The following is a 22,853-nucleotide window of genomic DNA, read 5'->3' as shown; positions in this document are numbered from 1 at the left end:
CAGTTGTTGACGATTTCCCGGACCATCTTCGTTGGAGCCTTGCTCGTCTCGTGGCCGTTGGTATTCGGAGCTGCCCCGGGGTCCGAACGATGTTCGCTCGCGGCCGCTCTCGGCTGCTCATCTTTGGTTGTGCAGTCCTCGTTCCACTGGCGATTCGTGGGCTCATTTTTCTCCTTCAGTGCCGGGTTCTTCTCCGGCTCTCGACCCAGAGTGGTCGTCGATTCTTCCAGAATCTCTCGTGCTTGCGTCTCCTTGGGCTCGCTAACCGGAACTGTAGACGGCTTTCTACCGTCCTGCATATCCGGCACCTTCCGCTTTTCGGGCGCTTGACTGCTGCTCACTGGAACCACCAAGTGCACATTCAAATGGACACTTCTGCGCGGTTTTCGCTTCTCCGTTCCGTAAACCGTCCATCCGACCTTCGATCGCACGGCAATCGGCTCACAAGGCTGGCCGATACGTGACTCCAATGGCGCGAACAGATGCAGGTTGTCCAATCCGATCAGGATCGTCGGTACACCTGACGGAAGATCTTCCAGCGGCACGCCGGACAGATGCGTGTACTTTCCTACCACTTCTGGGTAGTTCACGTTCTGCTGTGGCAATAGCAGCTCTCCAACGGTTCGCGTCGACAGTGGAAACTTCTCTGTCGATCCCTTGGCTGACAGCATCAACTCCACCTTACGCGATCCGTCCTCAATCCGGTTGATGTTTCCGGTCCAATTGACAATCAACGGCTCTGGAACTCCCTCTGCCTTCAACTGCTTGGCCACGGCGTCATCCACCAGCGTCGCCGACGATCCTTCGTCCAGGAACGCTACAGTGTCGTACTGTCTCTTTCCGGCGTGCAGTGTTACTGGCATCATGCGGAAAATCACCGAGCGACTCGAGTTCTCCGCTTTCTGCAGCTGCACCGTCTCTTCCGCGCGGTGTAGGAGGGGATGATGGTCGCCGACGCAGTTCGGCACCGTACACCGGCCCCTGAAGTTGCACGGTCTAGATCCGTGATTGTTCAGACACCGGCCACACAATTGCAGTCTCTCCACTTCCCTCAGCCGTTCCGCGACGTTCATCCGCTTGAACTCCTCGCAGGATCGGATGAAGTGATCCGCCCGCTTGCAGAACCAGCAGGGCCTGCTGGGTCTCTCGATGCGCGGCGCTTCGACCAGCTTCAGCTCCGTTTCATGGACATGAACGAACGCTCTGCCCTGCGGCTTTCCTCTTTCTGGCTTGTTGTGGTCGCTCATATTCTGTGGCGAGAAATCCGCCACCTCCGAAGCGTCGTCCACGATCCCTTTCATGAAATTCGCAAACCTTCGCAGTGGATTCTCCTTTTGCCCCGCTTGAACCTGACCCAATCCATCTGGTAGCTAGGCGGCAACTTCTCGATCAGCTCCTGCACCAGCATGGGATTGTTCAGGTGGTCGTGCAGACCTGCAGCTTCAAGGTGGTCGCACAACTGCTTCACCACCATCCCGAAGTTGATGAAGGTACCCAAACGATCGGCATGCGGTGCCGGCGCCTGCCTCACCTTCTCCAGCAACGCTTTCAGTAGCTTCTCTGGTCTCCCGAACATGTTCCGGAGATCTTGGATGATGCCCGGCACCGCACTTGGGAAAACTAGGCTGCTCCGCACGTTCTCCAGCGCCTCGCCATGAAGTGCCTCCACGAGTCGTGTGAGATTTTCGATGTTGGAGAAGCCACACGCTTCCGTGGTGTGCTCGAAGCAACTGATGAACAGCGGCCAGACTTCCGGTTCACCCTTGAACTTCGGCAAGGCATGCGACACCACCTTTCGCGCGGCCAATTGCTCTCGCGTGATGCGAGTAGTGTTGCCAAACGATCTGCCACCCTTCTTCGGTTTGTTCTTGACGCCACTTTTTGCGGACTTCACCGAATCGCTATCTTCTCCAGAGTCCTCATGATCGCTGCTCTCCGGAGTGACTTCCGGTTTCGGCTTTGGCTTCGGTTTTCCTCCAGTTCCAGAGTTCTCGCCACCCTTCAACCAGTCGGTCACTTTCTGCTCCGTGGACTTCTCGGCCTTCAGCGCTTCGACCTTGGCCTTGCTAGCATCGATCTGCTTCTTCAGAGCTGACCGTTTCTTTAAAAACTCCTTCTCTACAGCCAACTGACGCTGCAGCATCTCCTGATCGTGCGCCAGCTGCTTCTGCTCGATCTCGCGCTGAGTTTTCAACTCAAGCGCCTGCATCTCCGCCTCCTCCTTCATCCTCTGCTCGCTCCAGGCCAGCTTTTCCGCCAGACGTTTCTTGCGCAGCTCAATTTGCTTCACGAAAGCCTCCCGCTCGGCACGCTGTTCCTCAGCCAACTCCTCTTCAGTTGGAACTGCAACAGAACTAGCGCCTGGGACGGTTCCCGAATCGCTGATGGGGCCTGACTTCTTTGTTTTATTCCCCGAAACTTTCAGCAGAAATTCGGAGTCGACACACTTCGGACAGATCCACTCTTCTTCCGACTTTTCATCCACGCCCGAGCACTTTGTATGAGCCCACGAACCGCACTTAGAACACTCCTCCCAACCATGCTCGTGCTTGTCTGCCTTTTTGCAGAACATGCACTTCGTTTCCTTCATACGGGAAACCATTTCCGAATCCGGTTTAAAAATTTTGATTTTGTTCGGACGGTGTAGAAATAATCCAACGAAATTTTGTGAATCAGCCGCTTCGCAGCAGATCAAACTGTTGAATATATTTAAGGACAGTTTTTAGTATGTTTGTATATGTACATGTATGTGTGTGTGTGTGTGTTTCCTTACATTTTTTATTTTGATCCTTTCCGGAAATCCTTTCCTGCTCCTTGTAACCGTCCTATCCACAATCCTATCCAAATTCATCATTTTAATCTTTTAAATCTATCGTGCACTTTTTGTTCAGTGTAACTTACAAGTTCAATTGAAATTCCCTGCTGACTCCGCCGGAATCCAATTCTGCCTTGCCGTCTGTGTGTCGTTCTTGACCGTAATCTAGCGGCCCTCTGTTGTTCCCTCGGAACGTTTTCTAGTCGCGCAACCGTACTACTAGGATTAGGATATATTTTAACTATGTTTTGTTTGCTTTTTGCTTTTTGTTTACCAGTCTTGCGTTCGATCGTGATTGTACCTCCTCGTTTGTGATCGTCCACTTCGTGTTGCATGCACGCCGGATTCAATCCATAAATCGCAAAAAAGCGCACTTTTCAACACTTCTCACTATCTTCCTATCTTCTAGCTGCACGTAAACTTTTTCCACTTTCCTCTAACTTCTTGTCAACGTTTGTTTACGTTGCTTTTTGCGCTCTTTCTCCTCGCTCTCTCTCACTCTTTCTCCCTAGCTCTCATTCTCTCTCTCGTGACAGTTGTCAACGCGTTGCGTTGACACGATTTGCGGCGTTGCTGCGACCGTGTCTGTGCCGCCGTGACTTATGTCGACCTGGTGGCAGTGTTGTCGGAACACTTAAAATACTTAAAATACTTAAAATACTTAAAATACTTAAAATACTTAAAATACTTAAAATACTTGAAATACTTAAAATACTTAAAATACTTAAAATACTTAAAATACTTAAAATACTTAAAATACTTAAAATACTTAAAATACTTCAAAAACTTAAAATTCTTAAAAAACTTAAAATACTTAAAATACTTAAAATACTTAAAATACTTAAAATACTTAAAATACTTAAAATACTTAAAATACTTAAAATACTTAAAATACTTAAAATACTTAAAATACTTAAAATACTTAAAATACTTAAAACACTTGAAATACTTAAAATACTTAAAATACTTAAAATACTTAAAATACTTAAAATACTTAAAATACTTAAAATACTTAAAATACTTAAAATACTTAAAATACTTAAAATACTTAAAATACTTAAAATACTTAAAATACTTAAAATACTTATAATACTTAAAATACTATAAATACTTAAAAAACTTAAAATACTTAAAATACTTTAAATACTTAAAATACTTAAAATACTTAAAATACTTAAAATACTTAAAATACTTAAAATACTTAAAATACTTAAAATACTTAAAATACTTAAAATACTTAAAATACTTAAAATACTTAAAATACTTAAAATACTTAAAATACTTAAAATACTTAAAATACTTGAAATACTTAAAATACTTAAAATACTTAAAATACTTAAAATACTTAAAATACTTAAAATACTTAAAATACTTAAAATACTTAAAATACTTTGAATACTTTAAATACTTAAAATACTTAAAATACTTAAAATACTTAAAATACACACACACGCATAGAATGCCCCGACAATTGACAGAAAACCGAAATCCCTACGAGTCCGCGACCAAGAAACTGTCACACGCGGAGATAAAACACGGGAACAGTCTTATGGACCATGTTCCCTTTGATTCGGCAATCAAAACAAACACGCGAACCAACCGGGAACTGTTCTGTCTTTTGCAGATTGTCCTCACTCTTACCTTGTTACTCCTCCTGCCGCTCGGTCCTCCTCCCGCGTTCTGTCCTCCTCCTGCCGCTCGGTCCTCCTCCTGCCGCCCGGTCCTCTTCCTGCAACTTGGTCCTCCTCCTGCTAGCTCTTGGCTCCGTTGCCATTTCCAACGGAACGGCCGCAGATCTTTTCCCGGTTCCGGTGGACAGCACCTCTAAATCCCGGGTCCACTAATCACGGTCACTTTCACCGGCAAACACAACAAACAGGACACGACAAGTCACAACGCGATTGACTTCGTGGCTAATAAACACGCGGCTGAACTGGCAAGCGAAAAACAAACTTGACAGTTCGAGCGAAACTGTTCTTGATTGATCAAGATCACTCGTCATAAACATGGATAAAAATTCATAAACCCATGAATGTTATGCACGAATTCATGCATTTTATTCATGAAATCATGTAAACTTTCATGAAATCATGAAAAACATGATTCATAAATTCGCGAATAAAATTTTACGGCGTAAAATTTACGCATGCATAAATAATCGTAAAATCATGAATATTTTTCATGAATTCATGAAGTTTAGTCATGACTTCATGTAAATCAGTCATGAAATCATGAATAGTGATATGCATGATTTCATGAAGGAAAATTCATGAATATTCGTAAAATATTTTAGCCATGAATAAAATTCATAAATTCGTGCATTTTTATGCACGATTTCATGAATAAAATTCATGAAATCATGAAAGGTATCACGAAATCATGCACAAATTTATTCACGAATTCATGAATCGAAATTCACGATTTCTCGCACACTTTTTTTTCCGTGTACATGCTCTTGAAGATAAAAAAAACTTTCCCTTCAAAATATAATGGTAATTTGTTGATCTTTAAATGTTTGTTATAAGCTTCAAAATGGATTAATCGCATATTTTGAATTAAAGCCTCTCGTTAAATTTCTAGTTAAATCAGCTCTTTGTACACTTAGTACTTAGATTTAAACCAATCGTGCTCTTTTTCTTATTAAGTCTAGTAAACCCCTTGCAGTTTGGCACTGCAATAGAGTTATTTACGTGTCCATATATTGCGTACGTACGCGAAACGTCATAAAGCTCTATGACCGCCAATACATCAAATTAAATAATTGGAGAAATAAAAAAATATATTTGAAAATTTCATTAATGTTTGTCAAGTTTTCGACCAATTGACCTCAACATACATTTAAATCGTTTCTTTGAACGACTAGGGAGGTTTTTGCCACATTAAATAATGTCAAATAAATATTTAATTTTAATATGATAACTTTATCCCCTGTCAAGAACCCGTACGACCATTCCGCACACCCACGGCGAATGACCGTCGACAACAAGTATGGTTTCTCATCAAAGAACAATATCGGAGCACCGATCCCGCCTGACGAGGCGATATATGGCTCTTCGCGACCACCTCCACCGATTCAACAAAACAACACGAATCATTTTGGACCAGGTAAGAACCAATTGTGCATAATTAAATCAAACAGTAGTAGATTAATAGAAAACATTTTTCAAGTGCCAGATTTACCTCCTCGCATAGATCGTGCATCGAAGCCATTGAACACCGTGCCACCCAGCACGCCCGGGTCATCACTGCCATCGCGAAACTCCAGCACGGGAGGAACCCTCGGACGGTCAGCCCAGGAACGACTTTTTGGCAACAAAGCGTCAACGGACAATCTGGACCAGGCGGCCGATGATTACGCAACCCGAAGTCAAATGTTGAACGCAGCAGTGCAGGACAAACGTGGTGCACCCGTTGGCAATGGATTGAATTCTCTTGAACGGACGCAAAACTCGTCTCTCGATCGGACACGTCCTAATCAACCTCCGGGACATCCTACGACACCGAGCAAAGCAAACGGATCGTACGATAGCGTGTCCAGCTATGACTCCTACAACACGTCTCAGCTCACGGCGCAGAATATGAGGTTAGGACCCAATGCGCCCGATGATCTTAAATCGGTGCCGAAGTAAGTTTACTTTTGTAATGTAACAAGCGGTATCGGTACTGCTCAAAGGATGCAAAATAGTTTATGTTTGAACCATGTTGCGTTTACACAAGGGCCTAACACAAGCTTCCTGCATTTTTTTTTTCAGTGGACGTGGCGGTACGGCACTAGCTCCAAATCAGTCAAATGTTTCGGACTATAATCGAACCTCTGGTAACAACGACCTGCTTATGACTCCACCACGGGGAGGTCATATGCACCCAGACAGAAACAACTTCAACGGTAAGTTGAAACACTGGATACTAACAGACTGTCATGGTGTACTAAATGTAGATTCTCTAACAGGAACGCATGATGCACTCACGCCCAGAAACTCGGGAGAACGCAACACCGGTATGAACATTCCTCAGCGTCCCTCAAACCTGGCGCTGGAAAGTCCGAGGAAGCATATCATCGAAACAAAAACGGACTATGGCAAATATAGGTGAGTAGTTGATGAATTAGTACGTCTCACTTTTTTTTGGTACCAGAAGGTAATCACGTTTTGGTAAAATATACTTCTATTTTTTCACGCTGCAGAATGCGACAACAATTCAAAGAGAATCTATTCAGTAACAAATCGCAGCCAAATCTACACTACTATACCTTATGTTGTCACAATCGTAGATTAATCTATTCCAAATATGATACCCTTGTCTAAAGTGCCTTCCAAAATACATTCCTCCTAAAAAAGACAAATAAATGATAATGGTGCTACAGTAGTCGTTGATCGTTCTCAATCCCTAGTCGTTCTCAATAACACGATCTATCTCTCAACACATTTTCATCACATATTCATGTAAAATATGTCTTTCTGCTGCATCCCTGTTACTCCACTCTGTGTTTCCCTGTTGTTATTTTATATAATCCTTGATGTTACATCATATTGAAACATGTTTTTATGATTTTTGCCCACTCGTTTCATATTCATCATTCAACTCACGACACACGCACACATCACACAACAGTCGCAACAATTCAGCATCACAAGCCGATTATTCCAAGCCAAGCAAGGTACCACCACCAATGTTGGGGACACCTCCAGCGAACGGAAGCAATGGAGCGCCATTCAAACCAGTTCCACCGCCCAAGCCCAAGAACTATAGACCTCCCATAGGCGGGGGTGGATCCAGCGGCAATGGCCCTATGAACTCTGGACAGTGGGAAAATGGGGTAAGTCTGGGATGCCTATCTTGAATGTAAGTTAAATTCTTATCTATTACAAATTTCTCAGGAACCGATATCCCCGCGATCCCCGAATGGATTTTACTACCCGCCAATGTCGTCCCACTATCACCAAGGCGTCGCCCACAATGTGCCAAGTTCGCCGAACAATAACCATATGAACGTCAGCGGTGGACACCCGTCGCAAATGCATCCTTATGGGCAGTACGCTGGGAACGCCTACAACGGATACAACGGAAACAACAACGGCGGTCAATCTCACTACATGGGTAATTCAGGCCGAGATATGGGAATGGGTCCTAATAACGGTTATAACAGTAACGCACATCATCCATACGGCAATAATTACATGCATAGAGGTAGCGGGGCCCAAATCATGGCATAGGTAACACTACATTTATACTAATTTTCACAACTACACAAAAGTTTCTCATGATTCACCAAATGCACATTCACGAGCAAACTTATTAATCCCTGCATTCAAGGGGATTAATTCAAATATTAACATTCCAATCCTACATATCTATAGGTAATATGCCAATGCATCCATCTGAGCGACATCCGCTTGATTTAGCCGGTAGCCGTGAACAACGAGGATCGGCGTTTGAGTTGTACCGGAAGCCACAACTCGGTACTGCTGGGCACCATCATAACATGCGGTAAGTCCATGAACACAGTTAAGTGTTACGCCACTCGAATATCCCGATCCATTCTTTTGTGATTACCTTGCCGCGTTCAATTTTAAATCTTTAATAAACTATCCTTCCAACAAATTCCATATTATAATATGGAACCATCCAAGTCAAACAAGATACTGCGACAAGTTTCACTAGCTCCCAAACCTATCCGTTCATCTAATCAAAAACCAAATTATACTAACAAACACCCATCTCAAGTCCATTTTCGCCGTTATCCATGCCATAATATTTCCATTTCTGCCACGAAAATAAATGGCAAAACAAATCGCACTAACTTTTACCCTCATTTTTGTTGCGCATTTTTTATTTCATTTGTTACGGAATTCACTACTTATCTTGTGTCTCACGAATAAAGAATATGCCGTTGTAATTGTGCGGTTATTCAGTCGACACTTCAAGAACATATTTTGGTTTAAAGGTTTACTTCACTAACTAATAAATCGTTCAGCAGCTCGTTAAATTAACAGGAAAATAATAATGCTTGAAACTCTATTCATTGAGCAGTTATAAATTGTAATGTTTGTTCAGTGACAACTTGTTAAAAGAATCTCGAAAGACTCAACCTAAATTGGTGATTTCTTTACCTTCCAAGTTTTATTAACTGCTTAGCTTATATTGTTCATTAAATGAAACTATTCCAGTAACAGCAGTTGACGATAGTATACCTCTATTCTACCCATTCTGTTTCTAACACTTTATTCGTTTAGTTTTCGCAAATGTTAATCCACTTTCCCCAGTAATACAAAATCGGTGCCGGTACGAATGAATGAGTCTGTCTTAACCAATTAGATTGCATGCGCGTGCAAGACGGAAGTGTGAGTGAGTGTCAGGTTTGCGTGACCGTTGCACAATCTTCGTGGAACGGAACAGTATCGAAATGTTCAAGGGTTGCGTAAGTAACAGGAAGTTTTCCTTCAACAATCTCCACAAAATCGCTAAACGAAATGGGGGAAAAGTTAGTGCATGTGTTGTGCCATGCATTAAGAGGCAAATATCCATCCTCATTAGTTTGAACTTGAATTGATCAGCCTTATAAAATTTATTCCATCAACTCACAAATACTCCCGCAGCGAGATGGACCAGCCAATGATGTCTATTCATGAGTTTAATCAGCACCAACAAAATTTAATGTACCAAGAACGACTCCGACAGCAGCAGCAACAACCGCTCCCTCCGATTCCGGGTTCGTCCGGATATGACATGTACAGCAGAAATATACCTCATCCGGGATTGCCACCGGAGCTACCAGCAAAACCCCCAAAGAAAAATATACTGAAATCTCCTTTGAAGGCAATCAAAAACGTATTCATAAAGACTACAAGACCCCTCCGAAGACAAGTGAGTATGGCGGAGGCTGATAAAAAGTTACGACCGATCTTAAAACGACAACATTCAATGATGGAACCACGCTCGTCTCGCATGATGGATACTCGCTTCCAGGAAGCGGCCTACGACCCACGGCAGTACTATGCCCAGCAGCAGTATTATGGCGATCCAAGACAGTCAATGTCGCCGCCACCCGCACAGCATTCCATGAGGGGAGGTTATCAAATGCACGAAGCATATCATCCGAAAGATCCCAACAGTACCTACCAGAACTTGGAGACGGAATCAATCTATGGAAATTATGGCGGTGCTGGTGGCTATTACGACCAAGAGCAAGAAAATCTCTACGCAAACAGGGCACTCATCGAGCTGGAACGTTCAAGGCCTGGACTTGCACCGGGTTCAGGATCCAACACTACCGGTCGAAGAATTGTTCGTCGACACAGTATGGCCGATCGTAGCGCTCCTTCGCCAAGTTTCAACAACATTAATCGCCGACGAATGGGTTCCGAAAGGTATCAAATGGAAATGAACACGTCGGTGAACGACGAATCCATCTACCAGAGCAAGAGTGGATCGTACATGTACAACGATTCACGTGATCCAAATCGTCGTATTATGGATGAACCGGTGTATCAGAGCAGAAGAGAGATGCACAGAGATCATCTTTATCAGAGCAAGAAGCAAATGCAGGATCGCATCCAACAGAGCCGACTGGAGATGATTCAAAATCAGCACCGCGACAGAAGTGAATCTCCTGGAAGTTCGGGTCGTGTACACGTGGCAACAGAATCAAGCTCGAGTTCTCCAAACTCTCCCGCAAGCTCTACGTATTCTACGCGCAAGGAACTAAAGGAAAAGGGTATCAAACCACGCACTCAACTTCGAGATCAAATCTATCAATCAAGGCGGGAAGCAATGGAGTCCATGGCAGAACCAGACTATGTCTCAAGAAGGGAACTAAAGCACGAACCAATTTACGAGTCCAAAAATGAAATCGATGGTGCATGCTCTCAAGAATTTAGCAAACTTCAAATAAACGGAGAAAAATTTGATGCGAAACCAGAGGAGATATCGGAACATTCGAATATCAATCCTTCGGAATCCTGCACGAATGTGGAGGATGCTACGCCAACAGCTGAAACGGAAGCCATTGATAACCTTTCGAAAGCACCTCTAGCAATATCCGAGGACGATGATGAGGAAGAAACTCTTACCAAGATAAACGAATCGGACTTACAGAAGGCTTCGACTCCTCTCAGTTCCCGTGCGACTCACATTTCAAACTTCCTGAAACGAACCGGTCCTCCACCTCCGGCCTTTCAACCACCACCACCCCCAATCACAACCGCACCTCCGGCTTCAGTCGTCAGCCCAAGTGCCGCTGAAGTGTACGCTAGTAGAACCTCCATCGAAACCCAGTACACCTCTCAGATGAGCCTTCCTATAGGGCCTCCAAACGCGCACAGTACTCCGTTTGCCAGTGAAATGTCTCTGGGATTGCCTCCGCCGAGACAACCCATCACACGACGAGGGGTGTTTGACGCTTCCGGTGGAACTCTGGCGGATCCCATTTGGAATGTTTCACTCCAGATACCACCTGGTGCCATCCCGGCTGGTATCAAGCAGGAGATTTACTTCACCGTTACCGATCCACGTCTCAGTGAAAGCGTCGGTGGCCCTCCGTTGGATATGGAAAACGGTTGGTTCTACGATTGTTCCTATTTGCTAGCCACAGTAGTGTTTTGTATCGTTTTTTTTTCTTTAATTTTGTCTTTTCACATAACTCAATTTGTATTCACATATAAAGTTACTTTGTGTTTAAGTTTCATGACCCATAATTATGTTTCTTATCATTCGTTTTATGATTTATTCGATGCTTTTGTGGTTCAACATTATCTTCCATCATACATTTAACATTTCAAGCAAACAAATCTGTGTGTGCACCCTTGTGTGAAAGTGTGTTGTGTGTGTGTGTTTGTGTTGTTTTACACTTTGAGTTGCATGATTTTAGTAGCTAGTATTTACCATAAAGTAATGATTTATATTTTACTAACACACTATTACATTGAATGCATTAGAATGTTGGTTAAAAGTCGTTAACATTTATTTAAATTATTTCTGCAAAAAAATTATCAACACCGAACTACAATGTATCTGCACACTCTCAATTCATGGAGAAGAAACTGAGAATAGCGTGCAATTTGACCATTTTTAGAAGTTCCAAATATTGTTTTGAACATAGCTTGTAAGGAAGGTCAGGGCGCACGGCGTGTCCGAAGTGAAATGTTATAGCCCATAGGAAATTTCTGCAAAGAAAGTTTTGTTTCATCTTCCTGATTAAGATTGAGTATGAAATAAAATCTAGAGTTTTTTTAAACAAAATTTTATTTTTTTGCTTTTTGGGTGTTTCAATCCTGACTCAAGGTGGTTCTAAAAACACCCAAAAAGCAAAAAATTAAAATTTTGTTTATGGAGTTTTCAGAAAAAAATACTTATCCCATATAATGGAAATTCAAAATGCTCTATCAGTGTTTTTATTACAAACTAATTTTATATTATTTTGTTTTCGAAAAACTCTTATCAAATGTCCCATTTTCAAATATTTTACATTTGTTCATAGAATATAAAAATAAAAAGTGTAAAAACATTGATAGAATATTTTGAGTACCGCATTATATTTTAATATTTTTTGATTGATTTCGGTTAAAACAGACACAGATCAACTAAATTTGTGCAAGGATTTCTTAATTTGAAGTTTTGAATGCTTCAATAAAGCCGTTGCAAATATTTTTTGAAGTTTATGTCCCTCGCCTCTGACCAAAAACTAAAAAGTTTAAAAATTTAATTTACGAGCCATGGTTTCAACATTTGAATGAAAAAAGGTGTTTTAAATGCATTATACAGTCTAGGGTGGGTACGTTTTTCAAAAAGTTCTCGGATCAAGTTTTAGTATGGTTCCCCTTGTAGGGCATGCCCATAGGGACTTTCATGCCAAATATCAGCTTATTTGGTTGTAAACTGGCTGCGCATCAGGTTAAAGTTTATATGGGAATTACTATGGGAAATTGGAACTTTTGTTCAAACGCTCCTACAGGTCTCACGCGCCAACTTCTGGTATGGTCAGGCATATGGAGAATGGTCTGGAGAACACTTTTCCCGAAGAGAGCATATGGATTCGTTGTCCCTAGACCTGGCGCATAGGCAAACAATCCGATGTCTCCGGAAACAACGGTTTTCCCTCAAAAAGCACCAAATTTTCCTTAGCATGCTATGAAAGCTTGATGAACACCGCGACGCCATACGTCAGGCAGCTGCCACGTGGGTGAGAAACGGCTGGAATATTTAATTGCAAAACTTCTTTTAACTAGAAAATGATCATTTCGAGTAATCCTGATATTATTTAGTCGAATTCAGGATCTTTGCATAGCAAATTTGTATTTTTTTGCAAATATTTCAACCACGTGGCGTCGCGGCGTTCATCAAGCTTTCATAGCATGCTAAGGAATATTTGATGCTTTTTGAGGGAAAACCGTTGTTTCCGGAGACATCGGATTGTTTGCCGATGCGCCAGGTCTAGGGACAACGAATCCATATGCTCTCTTCGGGAAAATTGTTCTCCAGACCATTCCCCTTAGGCCTGACTATACCAGAAGTTGGCGCGTGATTTTCCCAGACCTGTAGGAGCGTTTGAACAAAAAGTTCCAATTTCCCATAGTAATTCCCATGTAAACTTTAACCCTGATGCGCGCAGCCAGTTTATAACCAAATGAGCTGATATTTGGCATGAAAGTCCCTATGGGCATTCCCTACAAGGGGAACCATACTAAAACTTGATCCGAGAACTTTTTGAAAAACGTACCCACCCTATTATACACCTGTCCAGTTGTTTTGCAATCGTTAGTTTCCAAAATATCTAAGTATTGACGATTTTTTTCGAGAAAAAAGTTTTTGCTGTTCTGTGCATTGGAACATCATAAAAATTCAAAATATTTTATTTTCCAGCCCAAACATGCTAAATATGATTATCAATGCAGAAAAATGCATTTAACATTGTTTTCAGTTGATTCAACTCCTGTTTTTATTGAAATTTTGAAGTTTTTTGAAAAAATAATGTTTTTTCCCCCTGATTTTTCAGACAAATTTTGAAGGGGTGGGGGGGGGGTGTGCGACATAAACTTTGAAAAATATTTGCAAAGACCCTTATTCAAACTGTAGTCCCGTTTCGCCCCAGTTGACGGTAATACTTTTCTTCATAAGATATATGAACCTGACGGGTGTTCTTGGTTTATAACATTTTGCTTCCGCCACGTCCTCGTCGTGGGGTGGTTCGTTTCTTGTACATATTGCATGCACCCGCAGCGACGAACCTTCCTATCTCTATACTCAAATTTTAGAAAAAACCTTTCAGACCTCAAAAAATATTAAAAACAAAATCAGATTGCACGTAGCTCAAGGACCTTCTAGGTAGAGTATACTTGAAAATGAGCAAGCACTTTATCAATTTTCGCAATTTTTAAATTCTTGTATGTCTTACAGTGATAAAGAAAGCTCAAAATCTCTACTTTCAGTTACTTTACTCCAGTACCGTATCAAATTGCATGCATTTTATTCTTGTAACATATTATCTGACTAATGCCGAGTAGAAATCTCGTAATATGGACCACCAACACTTTTTTATTAAGATAACTAGAGACTGAACCCAAATCACTAATCCAAAATGACTAAAGCGAATCAAACTAGATACAGTGAATACATTTAAATGGTATAATATAATATGATTTGATTTGAGTTAAAGTTTGCCCAGCAATAACAACCTGCATGCTTGTCCGACCGTCGTCTACAGCACATAACTGAAATTACCCATCCACATTCTAATCGCACTCTTCCACCCTCCATCACAGGTGAAACAATGCTTTCGCCGCTGGTTATGTGCGGTCCCCAGGGAACGGAATTCCTGCAGCCCGTTACGCTAAACATACCCCATTGTGCCGGCCGGACAACGTCACTGGGACTTTCGCTGAAGGCAACCGACAGCGAGAAGAATCTGCAAACCGACTGGGACAACATCGAGCTTCCTAGTAATGCAGCTGCGCACACGGTCTCCGTTAAAGTGGATCACTTCTAGAATACTTTCGTGGGTACCACTCGTACTCCTTGCTGAAGATAAAAGGGAGCGGTTTATGTTTTTGTTCAACTACAACTGTATATTACAAAGAAATATTTAATGTGCCTTTATTTTACACTATTATTTTGAATTTACCAAGCAGAGTTGAAAGTTTCATTGTACGATGTCGCTTAACATGTAACAATTGCCATCAGAACAGTATAAAATATATTAGAATATGATATAAATATTATTCTATCAGAGAAAAAAATCATTGCCATCATGCATCAAATGTGTAGATAAAAATAAACACTAGTTATTACTTAGCCATGAAAATATAAACTTTTCAAAACACCATCATTTTATGATTATAAATATTTGGATACCATACCAACTAATGGATTCTGTAACATATTACACAAAAAATCAATGTAAAATACGTAGCTCGAAAACTGGTAGTGGTTAGTCCTTGCAAAAGATAATGTTCATTGCAAATGTAATGAGGAAACTGTAAATTTATACTGTAAAACATGCATAAAAAGTGTTTAATAAAGCTATTTTTAGAATAACTCATTATGCTGCTTTGAATCCGAAATCCGAAACAAACAAAAAAATATCCTCTCCAATCGGGATTTCATAGCTAGTCGCGTAGTTGCTTACGTGTTTTGGCATTATTGTAAGCAAACGTCTGCTTATGTGGATCAATCGAACCACACACTGGACTCACAATCTAGAAGTCACTGGTTCGAATACCGAGGAGGACGCAAAAAAATCTATGTGGTAAGTGTAAGATTCCTACTGGAAACCAGGTGTCCGAAGGCATGACACGTTGAGGCAATCCAAACCTCTCTTTACACTTGAGCTCCGGGATTTGAACTGACGATCTTTGGATTGTGATTCCAACTGCAGACCAGAGACTATACCGAAACAGGTTTATACCTTTCTTAGGGAGACGACTCATTCACATGGACTAACGTAACGACCTGATCATTAGGTTAGGTCCGGACCGACATTTACATTCCTATACGACGGAAGGCGTGATCAGACAAATCTCGTCTCAAAATGTGCCAACACCAAAAGCTCTGAAGCAGAGGCTTATCAGTGTTTAAAAATTGATAAGAAAACAAACTAATAAATATGCGTTGCAAATAATATTCATTCTTGATTTTTAAAAAGAAATATTAAGATATCGTTCAAAAATGTGTTTATTTTATTTAGTTTAATATTGAATTGTTATGGTTATGGTTGTCTCTCACCCAGTCGGCTTGGGTTCGATCCGAGACGGTCCCGGTGGCATTTTTCGAGACGAGATTTGTCTGACCACGCCATTCGTCGGATGGGGAAGTAAATATAGCTCAGTCCAGGTGTAGGAGTTGTCTCCCTTGGTCCTATCTCGGTGGAGCCGCTTGTAGGCAGTTGGACTCACAATCCAAAGGTCGTCAGTTCTAGCCCCGGGGTGGATGGAAGCTAAGGTGTAAAAAGAGGTTTGCAATTGCCTCAACAATCAGGCCTTCGGACACCTAGTTTCGAGTAAGAAACTCGCAATCGAGAACGCCAAGGCAATGCTGTAGAGCAAACAATTTGATTTTTTTTATTGAATTGTTATGCAATTGTTTTTTGTTCATTGCAATTAAGGTCGTAGATGGTGTCATTCACTCCTGGGGTAATGACTGTCAGTAATGGTTCTGAATTCAGGGTCCAGAAATAGTAAATTACACACAGAAAACCATTTGTCTATGGATACATTCTGAATCATATTTGAATGTTTTTCTTAAACAAACATGGCCGCCAAATGGACGACCGGGAATGATACCTTTCAGAGTTTCAAATACCCTGATATCATAAAAATTAAAAAAAAACATTTTTTATTGGTCGTTGCATTTTTTTTTATATCCTAATCACAACAATATGCTGTTTTTTTTTAATCATGAAATTTATTGAAACTGAGCCTCCAAAAAAACGGAACAATGTTTTTGTTTGCAAAACATATATATTTAACCAAATTGCTTTCTACAATGGTTTAGGATCTATCCTTACAATTCACTCAATAAAGAATCGTTTCGATCGAGGTTCCGATCGGTTGAGTTATGCTCGAGAACCAGCTTTGTGTACATTTTTAAGAAACAGATTATTTTGTTTTCTAGTGTATTGGTGTGCGAGTTTCGTCGGAGGATGACAGGATCAAGCCTGCGCGTCCTCCGGTGAAAAAAAGAAGAAAAGCTGACGATTTAGTTGGGTTTCGGAGGTTGAATGAAGTGTTACACAAATGCCATTTATTAACCATTATAAACGCGCTGATCCCTGTTTTGCCTGATGGGATTGGAAGTTTATAGGTAGTTCGAGGACCCGTCTGGTTCTTGTATTCTGTTTAGGCGGGGCCAGACAATGCCCAATGACCTCAGAATTGGGCCGCTAGGATCGCCATTTGAAATGGGTGATTGGAAGCAGCGCGAGGGCTGTCACCACCTAATACCCGGGACTGAGATATGTTGTATCAGCATAAACCACGTCTGATACAAACTATACATTCCCATAATTTCACTGCCGGCCAGCGGGTATTGGATTGGACCACACACACACAGATAATTATGTTTTCTAATGCCATTTTTTAAATTATTTAATACTCTCTGGCTATCGATCTTCTCGATATCAATATTGCTCCAGCTGTCAATACAATTTTCAGCCCCTTCAAGAAGCATGCTTTGATTTTTCGTTCTATAGTTTGATACCTTCCGCTCTCGACGGCCCCTTCAATATCGACAACGAGAGAATTGACTGTTCTAAAAATATTAATTAGGAAATGATATGCATTACATTAAAACTAAAGAAAAACTTTAACAAAAAAACATATACAGCCCAGACTCGATTATCCGAAGGCCTCGGAAAAATTTCACTTCGGATAATCGAATCACGAAAAAAAAAAAAATTTCGTTGCCTATTTTTTTATTGTCGAGCTTAAGTATGACCCCTAAACTACGTTAACGTGAAGACTTCCATCATTGTCATGATTTTTCGTTCAAAGATATGAATTTTGCGTCGCTTTCAATATTTTGACAAAATTCTTTCAACAAGTTGTTTAGAATAGTGCCCTACACATGCTGATTCCTTTTAGTAACGATTATCCCATTCCTTGTAAAGTTATGGAAATCGTCATTAATCAATGATTGCCAACTAGGACGTCAATGACTGTGCCACAAAATTTTATAAATTTTTAAGCACAATTGATTTAGATCAAAAATTCTTTCAGTGGCTTCAAGAAGGCAACAACCGGCACATGCTGATTCCTTTTGGTGCTGAAATTCATTAAATTGAATTTAATACAGAATATTTTATAGTGATGATCAATTTTCTTCGAAAATTTTAAGTCTGAGCCACTGTAATTCTAAGCAACCGCTACATAGGTCATCCTTGTGGCCCTGTTGGTTATCACATCAAATCAAATCATGATCAATTTTCTTCGAAAATGATCAACGGCTTCACCTTAAAGTGATTTAAAACTTTTAAATCCAAGATGGCGGCCAACACGGCGGTGAAATATTGAAAAAATCCATTTTATTGTTTAACAGGCAATCAACTATTCAAATTTGACTAAAATGGGTTTGCAAAACTCGAATTTGATGTTCAAAACAAGAAAAAGAAAAAAAAAGATCGTGATTCGATTATCCGAAGTCCCATACAAACCATCGGATAATCGAACTTAGGATAATCGAAACTTCGGATAATCTAGGCTTCGGATAATCGAGTCTGGACTGTATAAGAAAAATACAAATGCAATATTCAAATAATGCGTTGAATTAGCAACATTTGATTGATAAGGCAAAACAAACAAATAAATGTTTCTATTAAATTTGTGTTATTAAATGTGAAAAAATGATCTTAAGGTAATATTTTGAATTATGACACTCTCTCCTTTCCTCTAACTATCTCCTATCTATTAGCAATTTCGAAGGTTATTTTGTAACTTTTTTCCTTCCCCTGCTAAATTTGTTCTCCCGTGTACCAGTAAACTCTAACACCGTTTGAATTAGTCAGCTGTTGAAAGGTACCCCATATCTCAGCTTAGGTTAATTACTGCACTGATGTTTTTGCCAAAACAATCCAATAAATGAAAGGAAATGAAAATGAATTATGACACTCAATTGATTTATTCAATGATCCAGACATCGGTTTATTTTTAAAAGCAGTCACAGGACGGAGGTTTGGCAAGCCTGGTCTAGGGATGAATTCGGGTCAAACAAATTTATATACCTTTTCAACGAGCCCTGATTTATTGAAGATCTGACCACCCTTTCTTAATTTATGAGTAAGACAGTTTAAGTTAAGTTTCTTAAAAGACAGTATAACATTGAAAAGGCGGATATTGCTTTTTACAAATGCAAAAAAAACGGATTTTACATTTTGAACCGTTAAACATGTTTTGACTCGCTAGTGTGAATTGAGTATTAAAACAAACAAAAATCATAGAATTCGCAGAAAACCAGCTTAGCAGTTTTCAAAATCAGTCGTGTTGTGTGGGCAAATAATTTAAACGAAAATTGTCATTAAAATATGATTATCCCATCAATCGTCCGTCTTTCCTTTCCTCACATAACAAGATTTACTGCCTATGGTTTGCTGACCCTCCTACGGCACTTACTACTGACCTACATCGGAAGGCGCGAAAATCAGGCACCATGGAAGATGAAATAATTAGACGGCACCGGTAACCACTGTAACGAATAATGTGCCTTCGGGTGATACACAAACGATTACAGCATAGCTGCCATAAGTGGGCTAAGCCAAAAGAGAGACCCCATAGCGCACAGCCTCGATCGTCGCTGACCGAACACGGGCCTCTGGGTGAGATAGATCGTCACCGTTGTGCTCTCTTTGGGCGGAAGCTAAGATTTGATTTTTTTTTAAAACTTATTTCTTGTTACCGTAATCTGGGGTGAATCGGGACTACAGTCTGAATAGGGACAGCAGTTTTAGAGCACTTAAAACTTTTAAATTTAGAAACGGATGTACAAATTTTGTAGGCCTGAGTCTGTTCTAACCGAAACCAACCAGAAAAATCAAAATATTGTGCTCCAACATGGTAAAAACTGCTGTCCCAATTCGCCCCATGTGTCCCAATTGACCCCAGTTTACGGTACATTCTTGCCAATCCTTTAAAGGAATGTATAAAGATTTCTGCATACTTTTTTTATTTCAGTGGTCAACATTAAACAAAGATTGCACAACAACGACGAACTTGTCTTTCACGTATCAACAATCCCACCGAAAGCGAAAATGCGGAGAAATTAATTCAACAAATGCAAAGAGAAACAACAACGGAACCATGCAGAGTTATGCGAAACATGAAGTAATAACAGATTTTCATAAATTTTTGCAGAGAAAATAGCTCACTGTTTTACTCTAGAGTCAAGTCTAGACTGAAATTTTCGCTGAAGCGTTTTTATATCACCAAACTTTTTTTTTCTCTATAATACTGGAAATTTTTTTAACATTCCAACTCCCAAAAAAGAGTTGGAACGGTAACTTCAACTCGCTGATTCTGGAGTATTACTCAACCAATCGGGACAATTCTTTTTTTTTTTTTGAGAATTGTAAGGATGTCTAGATAATCCTAGAACTTCGCAGAGTGGATTTGATCAAAACTGTAATGTTTGCAGTATAAATCATCTCTCCATTTTTTTGCGACTGTAAAAAAATGGATTAAAATCAAATTACGCTCAGAAATATTTAGGTAATCAGTACGGATGGCCTTCCGGACTACATAGTCCTCTCCGAGCGTACGAATCCCAAAGATTTGATTTTTTTGTATGCAGAAAAACTGTAAAAAAATACTGTGTTTATTTTTTTCTTTTCCATGTACATTCATTCAGTTAAAATATTATTGAGTGTCCAATCACAAACGATGACTTTTCACCTCAATTTTAAATACTAGCAACATTCATTTATTCATGAAATATTGTAGCTTTCGCTATTCAGTGATTTCAAATGTAGGAGGTCCTACATGTGCAAAAGGGAAAAGGGATACCTTAAAACTAACTTATAAACTATATAAAGAGCGGATCAATGCAGCTGAAGACTGCAATGATTTTTGTCGAAATGCATCAATTATCTTATTGGACATAACATCCAAAGTGTCAACTTCGGCTAATTGATGAAGTTCACTGGTGCTGAATCAGGGAGGAAGTTTCAGAATCATTTTCAGAATTTTGTTCTGAATCCTCTGAAGTTTTTTCTTCCTGGTTAAGCAACAGCTTGTCCAGATCGGCACAGCATAAAGCATGGCAGGTCTGAAAATTTGTTTATAAATTAACAGTTTATTCTTGAGACAAAGTCTAGAATTCCTGTTTATAAGTGGATACAAACATTTAATATATTTGTTACATTTAACCTGGATACTTTCAATGTGATCCTTGTAAGTAAGGTTTTGTCAAAACCAAGTCCAAGATATTTCACTTGATCCTCCCACTTTAAATTTACCTCATTCATCTTTATAATGTGATGACTTTTTGGTTTAAGAAAATCAGCCCTTGGTTTGTGAGGGAAAATAATAAGTTGAGTTTTTGCAGCATTTGGAGTAATTTTCCATTCTTTCAAATAAGAATTGAAAATATCCAAGCTTTTTTGTAATCTTCTTGTGATGACACGAAGACTTCTGCCTTTGGCGGAGATGCTTGTATCATCAGCAAAAAGTGATTTCTAACATCCTGGGGGCAAATCAGGCAAGTCAGAAGTAAAAATATTGTATAAAATTGGACCCTAAATGCTTCCTTGAGGGACGTTAGCACGTACAGGTAGTTGATCAGATTTGCTATTCTGATAACATACCTGCAGAGTACGATCCGTCAAATAATTTTGAATAATTTTCACGATATAAATCGGAAAATTAAACCTTTTCAATTTCGCAATCAATCCTTTATGCCAAACACTGTCAAATGCTTTTTCTATGTCTAGAAGAGCAGCGCCAGTAGAATAGCCCTCATATTTGTTGCTCCGAATTAAATTTGAAACTCTCAACAACTGATGAGTAGTTGAATGCCCAAGGCGAAATCCAAAGTGCTCATCAGCGAAAATTGAATTTTCATTAATGTGCGTCATCATTCTATTGAGAATTATTCTTTCGAATAATTTACTAATAGATGAAAGCAAACTAATGGGCCGATAGCTTGAGGCTTCAGCAGGATTTTTATCCGGTTTAAAAATCGGATTACTTTGGCATTTTTCCAACTACTGGGAAAATATGCCAAATCAAAACATTTGTTGAAAATTTTGACCAAGCAACTTAAAGTTGCTTCTGGTAATTTTAATTAAAGTGTAAAAATGCCATCTCTCCAGGGGCTTTCTATATTTTTTTTTTGATAATAGATTTTATTTCATTCAGATCCGTATTAAAAACTTCATCTGATGAAAATTCTTGTTCAACAATATTCTGAAATTCTATTGAAATTTGATTTGCAGAAAAACTGTACATTCAGCGTGTGATATTGTGATGTATTTTCTCACAAATGTGATTTGAATTTTACTATCTTTTTTTGCTGTATAACCAGAAAAAACTCGAGTTCACCAAATTTAACAAAAACAATATCACACAGTTGTGCATATCTTCGCTGCAGGTAAACACACTTTTTACTATAAACTCCAGCATAGAAGGAGTTGAATGATAGCAGCTCATGGTTGCGTAACACTGCGTTAAATCAAATAAGTCAGGATAAATTGGTTTGCAATTACCCAGCGATTATCGAAAGCAACACGTGAAACACAGGCAAGTGTATAGGTTCAAACAGTAGCCTTATGCTTTACCGCTCCTGCGTTACTTAGCTTCGACTTCAATTTTGATCGGAGGGTGAAGAGGAACGCGAAAATGTAATCAAATTTTATAAACTCATCAACCTTCGTAAAATGTTATTATTATGATTATGAACCCCCAGATAATTAAGTCATTCGCGTCTTTAACTTTGCGAATCATAAATTAATAACCCCAATGCACCCTACCCAAAATGCGTCGTCGAGGCTTCATCCCCCTGCTTTTTGCCACCCAACGACGATGTTCAACTGCTGCCGGGTTTCCGATATGTAGAGCGAAGA

General features: G+C 40.0%; 1 protein-coding gene and 1 long non-coding RNA gene across 2 annotated transcripts in view; one reads left to right on the top strand and one right to left on the bottom strand.

The window, feature by feature from the left end:
* LOC6038954 (tight junction protein ZO-1) overlaps positions 1 to 15,344 on the top strand; it is a 46,717-nt gene extending 31,373 nt beyond the window's left edge. The window contains 10 exon segments of the mRNA XM_038264889.1: positions 5,752 to 5,920; positions 5,984 to 6,440; positions 6,568 to 6,701; positions 6,765 to 6,903; positions 7,427 to 7,631; positions 7,693 to 8,005; positions 8,008 to 8,028; positions 8,173 to 8,302; positions 9,412 to 11,369; positions 14,572 to 15,344. Of these exon segments, the coding sequence (XP_038120817.1) occupies positions 5,752 to 5,920; positions 5,984 to 6,440; positions 6,568 to 6,701; positions 6,765 to 6,903; positions 7,427 to 7,631; positions 7,693 to 8,005; positions 8,008 to 8,028; positions 8,173 to 8,302; positions 9,412 to 11,369; positions 14,572 to 14,795 (3,750 nt within the window). The 3' untranslated portion in view covers positions 14,796 to 15,344.
* LOC119770291 lies at positions 2,784 to 3,181 on the bottom strand. The gene is made up of 3 exons (XR_005278753.1): positions 3,090 to 3,181; positions 2,902 to 3,034; positions 2,784 to 2,837 (listed from the first exon to the last, which is right to left on the bottom strand). It is a non-coding gene; the product is annotated as an uncharacterized LOC119770291 (long non-coding RNA).
* Positions 15,345 to 22,853: the final 7,509 nt, after the last annotated feature.

Source organism: Culex quinquefasciatus, chromosome 3 (assembly GCF_015732765.1).
Source record: "Culex quinquefasciatus strain JHB chromosome 3, VPISU_Cqui_1.0_pri_paternal, whole genome shotgun sequence".
Classification (NCBI taxonomy): Eukaryota; Metazoa; Arthropoda; class Insecta; order Diptera; family Culicidae; genus Culex; species Culex quinquefasciatus.
This window is presented reverse-complemented; position numbering and strand designations above follow the sequence as displayed.